Here is a 7875-nt window from a genome sequence, read left to right as displayed (position 1 = left end):
CATCTCATGCTTAAAATATACCGAGGTCATTTCGAAGGCAGTTATACATATGGCAGAAAGCGTAAAACGGGGCTAGACTCCTGTTGGGGATAGAACTGAAACCAGTCGTCAAAAAACGATACATTCTGGTAAAGAATAACCGCATCGAGTGATTTCGAAGCTAGTCATGACTGGTCACACTGTTCGATAGGCAAAACCGGCACCGATTTCTGAAAACAAAAATTTTACCGCGTTTTTATGCATTTATAACTTAATTTGCTGCATTAAATAGAAAAAAACAGCAAAAATGGATGGTATGTGCAGGCGGAAGTCATCTGGGATTAGTGGTGAATTAAATTGTTTCGCATATTTCGTGTATTTTTCGCACACCACAGGCATAACCGAGGACATGTGGACGCCGTACAAGCATCTCTACAGCACACTGCAACAGGCGATTGCCCAGCCAAAGGAACTCATTGGCGAACTGGAGCAGTGCCTCAAGAAGTACAAGCAGAACTTTTCCAATTTTCTACGCAATCCGGTAAGGCAACCCGCCACATAACCTCTGGCTTCTGTCTGACCTTTCTCCTTTGCAGCCAACTAATGAGAAAAGTCGCAACCAGCTGAGGGCCGGCATCAGCGAGGGCATACCACTGGGCGCCCAGGGCCATAAGCTGTTGCTCTCGCAGGATCTGATCGATGAGGCCATCATATTGTCGGAAATGTTCGATCTGGATCCGCTGTTTGCCGTTGAGCTGCTGTACACCGCCCAGCGGCAGCAGATGCATCATCCGGGACTGACGCGTGGCCTCGTTGCCGTCTTGCTGTACTACGATGGCCGCAAGGCCATGGCCTGTGCCCTGCGCGACATGATGCAAACAATCAGCGGCGTGTCCTGGTTAACAGAGCTGCCCAAAGAGGTAGGTTCTGGGCGGTAGAGAGCGCGCATCGCCAACAGAACATAAAGTTACATGTTTTTTCCTGCTTTGCAGTTTGTTTCGTTGGTGAATAATTACGTGCAGAATCTGACGGAGGAATCGAATTTGCTGGGGCGTCTGCTGGACATACTCACCGAAATGGATGTGGTCAAGGAGGTAAGGGATAGTCTCTCGCTTCCCCTGTAATCGCTTTAATTACATTTCCCTCTACAGAACCTCATGCTGACAAAGAATCGCGCCTTTGGCTCCACCAAGCATCAGAATCAAGTGCTGTCCTTGTACGAGGACATCCGCAAGGCTGTCGCCATGAGCCTCTTCAATTATTCCGCCCAACGTGGCCTGCCGCGGGCCAAGGCCATACGCCTCATGAAAATGCTCGCCGGCTGCAAAGGCAACGAGAACAGCGCTGGCGGCAACATCGATGATGTGACCGTGATTATGCTCATGACGCTGCTGTACTCGTACGACACGTCCGTGCTGCTGAGCACGGATACGGTTAATCCGTACACTGCACGCCTGCCCATTATGTGGGATGCAGAGTTTGCCAAGAGCTTCCACGAGGCACTGTGTGCGCAGGCCAACTGGCAGATGCCAGGCCTGGATGCCATCATCAAGTACAGCTTCGCTCTGGCATTGGCCAGCCTGCGGCATGCGCCCAGCCAGCTGCAGGCACCGGCCAGTGCGCTAATATCACGCGATGAGCAGCTCATGGACGAGGCCCTCGCCGCCAATGTCTTTGGCTTCATCTATCGCCAGTTGCTGGAGAATGAAATGATTTACAAGTGAGTTTGAGACACATGCTGGCAGCTAAATCCTTTGCTAACAATTTCTTCACTTTGTTGCTGCCAGCAAGGAGTTTATTTATAGACGGGCGCATCTCTTGATCACCGACTTCATCGACTTTATGCACGCCAAGGTGGCAGAGCTGCGCAATCGAGCGGACGAGTCGGCGCGCACGGTGATTAGTTTCCTAAATGAAGGCCTCGAGCCGCCTCCAAATTCCGATGCCAACTTTGAGCTGCTAATGCTGTGCGTGGCCCGTCTCTATGGTGATCGCCGCGCAAGCCTCAGTCTGTGCAATGAGTACTGGGGAGCCAGCGAGACGGCGGCCATAACAGCACCAAACAGCAGCAACAACGCTGACAACGCCGGCGAGAACGGCAAATTCTTTGCCTTCACAAACAGCTCACGGGCCGTGTCCCTGTTCAAGTTTATCTCGATGGCCAGCGAACTGCTGCCCCTAACGCTGTTCAAGTCGTATCTGAAAATGATTACGGGCCTCACGCGCACCGAACTGGCGGCACGCAGCGCCTTCAATCTGCTCAAGAATACACCAGCGACGTCGTCCAGCTACTCCATGGGCTGGGACCATTTCTTTCAGGCATTGGCCAGCTACTACAGGTTAGTGTGGGGCGCCCAAACTCTGGTCTTCAACTTTCTTTGAACTTCCACTCCACAGACACATGCTAACGGATGCCTCGAGCGTCATGAGCGCTTGCAATGGCTACACGAATAATGAACATTTCATGCGACGCGCCCAGCAGCCGTGGAACATAACTCCGCGCGAAACGGAGCATCTGGTGGCTCTGATGGGCATCATGCGTGCGGTGGCCGAGCATGATCGTGTGTCGCGCGTGATGATGTGCGATCATGCCAGCTGGCAGGCGCCGCAGTTGCTGCTCGGACTGGTGGCATGCGCCACACCGCTGGTGCTCAAGGCAGAGATTATGTTCACGCTCGCCGCGCTGGCCAAATCCAAGGAGACGGCGCGTGCCATTTGGTTTCAGCTGGAGGATTCACAGATTATACCCACGCTGGGACTGGGACTGGCAGTGAGACAGGGTCAGGGACAGGGACAGGTCCCCAGCCAGAGTCAGTGCAGCCTGCAGGAGGAGATTGAACAGAACGAGAGCCGCCTGGAGTCGTACAATCTGACTCGCGGCGTGCTGCAGCTGCTGCACACTCTCATGACCACCCATATGCCGCGCAGCGTGGGCGCCGGTGCCCGACAGCCTGGCTACGATCCTTACTTGAATTTCCTGATGGACTCCATAATCCTTAAGTTCTACAATCGCTCGTACAAGGATCCCAGCGAGATGTATGAGGTGGGCGCCAAGGGGCTGAAGCTTTTGTTCTATCTCCTCGCCACGTACCGCCCCAAGGCCATGGACTTTGTGGAGCTGCGCGACGAGCATCCCTATCCGGGCTATCACGTGATGCTGCAGCTGCAGCTCAAGTCGGATCTGTTGTGTCTGCTGTTGCGCATCATTGAGGATGCACGCGAGCGGCTGGATGAGTACAGGCGCTTCCGCGGCAAGGAGCAACTGGAGGAGTGCGCGCTGTATGCCCTGCTGCTGCTCGAGGTGGCGCTGGCCAAGCAGAATGCCTTCTTCCAGGCGCACTCAGCTGCCAATAGTTCGATCTTGTTATCCGGCCTGAATCGCATGCTCCAGGACTTTAATCCGCGCACGCGACGGGCCGACTATGTGCTGAAAATCATCAAATTTGTCACTTACAACAGTTGGCTGCCGCGCCACGCGCTGGCGGCCATCAAGATACTGAGCGCGGTGACCATGCTGCCGAATGTCGCCTCACAGATCCTCAACATGTACAGTATCGGCAGCAGCGAGAAGCTGGAGGTGCGTCAGGGCTTTGTCGAGTGCCTCGAGATGGACGCACGCCTCTCCCAGCAGCATGCGAAGCAGCTCGATCCGATTGTGCTCAATGACTATCAGGCCATGGGCGATGTGCTCAACCATGGCGGACAGCAGCCGCCGAGCGTTGACCTCACGGACACCGAATCGGAGCAGGAGATCACGGCCGCCGATGCGGCTGACAGGACACTCGGTCCCTGCTATGAGGTGGTGGCGCTCAACGAGAAAATACCCATGGGTCTTGATCTGCAGATCAAGGCGGCCGTCGTGCAGCTGTTCGGCCTCAACATAAGCCAAGCGCCGCCAAATTTTGTCTACTTTCTGCTGGGCATCGATGTGCTCAGAGATTTTATGGCACGCGACAAGCAACAGATTGGCATCGAGATGCAGTGCTGCTGTATTCATTCCTTGGTGCTGGTGCTCGAAAAGTATCTCGAGGTATGTGCCACATCTTGCCTCTCTTTCACTCCCCCACTCCCACTCTATCTGTATCTCCCTCTCATTCGTTGTGCAGAGTCAGCGACATGGCCAGGAGGAATATTGCCCGCACACAGCGCACTTGGTGGAGAGCATTTATCAGTTGTTCCTGGGCTTGTGCTCGAATCGACGCACTTCGGAGGCCATTTTGCGCTTCTTTCGCCTGAACTGCAATGACTTTTTGCTGCGCCACTTGAGCGCCATGCCGTTCCGACGCTATCGCGAGGATCATCTGATGCACGCGATGAGCCATTTGCTCAATTGTGTGGCCGTGGAGGTGCATCTGGCTGCGAATCATGGACAGATGACGCGCTATAATCTGCTGTGCGACATTCTGCTGCTGGGCGGGCAGTCGGAGGGGCAGCGCACGAACGCGGGCATGCCGCAGGACCTCAACAACAGCATGCTGACTGGCACAGCGTCGACCAGCTGCTTTGGCATGAATATGGGCCCATCGACGGCGGCCACGTCGGTTACGCTGCCCGACAAGACACAGGGACTGCATGCGAATCGTCTGCTGGAGTGTCTGGTGCTCGAGGAGACCACAACGACAGCCCAGCAGCCGCGGTTGGAGTTCTTTGATCCGGTCCTGATGATAAAGCTGCTCAAGGAGTGCGAGTCCCGCCCGCGACCCAGTCCAGGCAGTGTGGCCACCAGCAGCTCCTACATGATGATAAATGTACGCAAAATGCACGACATTCTGCACGATGAGTTGCGCATGGTGCAGAACACCATTGCCACGGGACTGCTGAAGGCCATCAATAAAGAGATAACGGTGCTGCTGCAATATGCCGTCGAGGTGAACCGTCTGCGCAAGGAGCGCTTTTCCACGCTCAAGTTTGTCGATGCCTGGTGTCAGCTGGTGCAGATATTGTTCAGCAGCATGCCCGAGGCACTGCTGCCGCCGGCACTGCGGCGTCAGTACATCATTGACATCATCGAGAAGATGCTGCTGAAGGTGGAGCCGGTGCAGCCGCTCATCGAGATATCCATACAGATCACCGAAACGATTCTGCTGCTGCTGGCCAATTTGCGCATTTGCTACTATCAGCTGGAGGATCAGCGCGCCGGCGACGATGGCGATGGCGGCAAAGACACACAGTCCAAGATCTTTGGCATGCTGACGGGCAACTCGAGCAATCTGCGCTTCATCCTGAAGCGCATTGTCGAGTGGATTATGATGAGCGGCGTCAGGTCACAGAAGCTGCGCATCAATCTCTACGCCGCGCTGCTCAATTGTCTGCGCATTGTGAAGCGTCTGCGCACCGACGAGGAGGTGGACTTTCATGAGAGGTAAGCATCCAAGCTGAAGCCACAGCGGGCAACCATTTGAATAATTTGCTTCCTTCCCCAGCGTTGCGTCACGACTGGAGCCCTCCAAGCAGCATGTTAACGATCAGCGGGGTGAGCAGGATAAGGATCGCCTCAAGGAGATGGCCTCGGAGGTGATTGGCGTTTATGGCGAGAAGCTTGTCGATTCCATCTGCCACGATGCAGTCACCGGACACGATGTCTGCCGCATGCTGGCCCTGGCCTGCCTCGAGATGATCTCCGAACTGGATGCGGTCAGCACTCTCACCGAATTTGTCGTCTCTCGCGGCTATCTCAAGCTGCTGCTGGACAGTCTGGCCGCTTCGAATGATGCGCTTAGCGCCACACTCCAGCCGGTGCCCGAGAATCTGCGGCAGTTGTACGTGTACGAGGCAATTTTGGCCTTCCTTACGCGCCTGTCGCAGACGCGGCCGGGCGCACGCCTGCTGCTCGCCGAGGGCGCCCTAGGTGTGTTCGCCAATATGCGTGTGTTTGATCTGCAGCCGGATTTGAAGGACAGCGAATTGCGCAAGGATGCGCAGGGCTTTCTGTCGGACACATCCGAACGCTTTCATGCCATACTCCAGCCGGTGTTGGTCCTCTGCGATGGCATTCTCAGCAGCCTGGGCTCACAGAACTATTCGGCGGCGCTGCAGGTGCTCAACTTTCTGTTTGCCCACATCGAAATGGTCGAGACTATGCTGCGCACGGCCACCCCGCTGATGGATTTGGGGCGGCTGCAGCAGCTGGCCTCGATCACAAATCTCTTTTCGCGCACCTCCACGCCCCAACTGTGCAACGAGATGGAAGGCAGCAGCGTGGATGTGGAGCGTGATTTGGAGTTGTATAATAGATTGAATCGATTGCAGCAGCTGATGATTGTGGTCTTTGGACGCTTCACGGTCACCGAGGACACCATTCGCCAAATTCTCAAGCAGCAGCATGTGGAGTCACTGCCGCAGAGCCAGAGGAGTCGCTACATCAAGTATTTCCTGGAAATTGCCGCCAATCTGTCGCTCTACTGCCGCCATGCCGTCACCAGCCATGTGCGGGACAGCGCCACCTCCAAGTTTCTGCTCACGACCATCGTCAATGATGTGACACCACTGTAAGGGGCTTTGGATTTGGCTTTGGCTTTGGCTTACGCTTTGCATAACACACTCAAATCGAATCGTTTTCTATTTGCAGCACGGGCAAGACGGATGGCAAGAAGCTGACGGCCATAATGCACACAATTATCGAGCAGCTGAAGGGTTCCATAGGTTACTATCTGTCGCAGAAGTCGCATGCCGATATTCTGCTGCAGCAGCGCTCCTCGTTGCCAAACATTAACTTCGGTCCCAGCGGTAGGCGCTAAAGAAACACATACATGCGTGTGCATGATTTTTATTGAGTGCTCTTTTCTGTTTTGCAGGCAAAGAAAGCTACGTGGAGCTGAGCCAGCGGCACAGCGAGAAGCGCAACGAGCTGATGCTGGCCGTCTTTATAGCCGAACAGAATCTGTATTTGCTGTGGATACATTTGGACTTTTACATGCGCAACGCGGTGATATTTGCCAGCGAGAATCGCAGTGCCATCAATGAGAGCAATCTGGAGAGTATTGGCGGCAACTACAGCGTCTCCGTGCTGCATGCCACACCCGATGAGATACTGCAGCTGAAGCAGCATCTCATTTCCACCTTCAACGGGACCTTTTGCGCCGAGCTGATCGCCGCCAGTGAAGAGCATACCGTCAAGTGCAAGGGCTTCAATGGTTCCCTGTTGCGTCGCATTAAGGCGCTGGTGCAGTTTGCTGCTTCCAATGGCAATGCCAATAACAAGTCCTTTATATAAGTTTTGCAATTTTCTAAACCTTATCCCCCCCCCCTAACATGTTACTTCCTGTATTAGTTTTATAATAGTCTCAAAAAGAAATAAACCAACATTTATTTACTGCATCGAACGAGCGGTGTTTCGCTTTAAGGACACGTTGCCCAAGACTCCTGGCTGAACACGCGCTTGCATGTACCGTTTGACGTCAATCCACGCTTCAGTCAAACGCAGCTCTCGTTTCTGCAGATTTTAACCTAGATCTTAAATGTAACAGGATTGATCTAGAAAACCTATTTAAACATAGGCTTTAAGCTGTTAAGCTGTTTCAAATAACGGGGGCCTATGTGGGTTAAGTTTGGTATTTTATATCTCGGTATTCGAGAAGTTATCGATAACTGATACATTTGCCATTTGCTCTGTGTGGCGCTCAGTGTGTGTGTGTGTGTGCGAGGGTATGGTAATTAATATATCTATATGTATAATTAATTTACGGTATATTAATTACTATTGGGGACATTTTAACTACGAAAATGATTTAATTGAATATTACAGGAATATCTTTATATAATGGTATATTTAATGAATTCCATCCGTTTCATATATACAATTTTGTAAGGTATATTCAAGAATATAGGGTATCGAAACTCCCATACGTTTTTTTTCAAATGTCCCTTGAGGATTTTCCATCTTCTCCGTAAGGATTT

General features: G+C 53.1%; 1 protein-coding gene across 1 annotated transcript; it reads left to right on the top strand.

The window, feature by feature from the left end:
- Positions 1-164: 164 nt before the first annotated feature.
- LOC117580672 (nuclear pore complex protein Nup205) lies at positions 165-7301 on the top strand. The gene is made up of 11 exons (XM_034267286.1): positions 165-293; positions 375-520; positions 576-899; positions 972-1073; positions 1131-1699; positions 1767-2318; positions 2377-4009; positions 4086-5341; positions 5403-6467; positions 6548-6705; positions 6774-7301. Exons 1-11 carry the CDS (start codon positions 287-289, stop codon positions 7190-7192), a joined length of 6231 nt encoding a protein of 2076 aa, XP_034123177.1. The 5' UTR covers positions 165-286; the 3' UTR covers positions 7193-7301.
- Positions 7302-7875: the final 574 nt, after the last annotated feature.

This window comes from Drosophila guanche, unplaced genomic scaffold, assembly GCF_900245975.1.
Source record: "Drosophila guanche unplaced genomic scaffold, DGUA_6, whole genome shotgun sequence".
In the NCBI taxonomy this organism is placed as follows: domain Eukaryota; kingdom Metazoa; phylum Arthropoda; class Insecta; order Diptera; family Drosophilidae; genus Drosophila; species Drosophila guanche.
This window is presented reverse-complemented; position numbering and strand designations above follow the sequence as displayed.

Coding starts and splice junctions, on each gene's coding strand:
- LOC117580672 (XM_034267286.1), top strand. Junction 521..575: donor CCAATTTTCTACGCAATCCG/GTAAGGCAACCC, acceptor TCTCCTTTGCAG/CCAACTAATGAGAAAAGTCG. Junction 2,319..2,376: donor GCATTGGCCAGCTACTACAG/GTTAGTGTGGGG, acceptor TCCACTCCACAG/ACACATGCTAACGGATGCCT.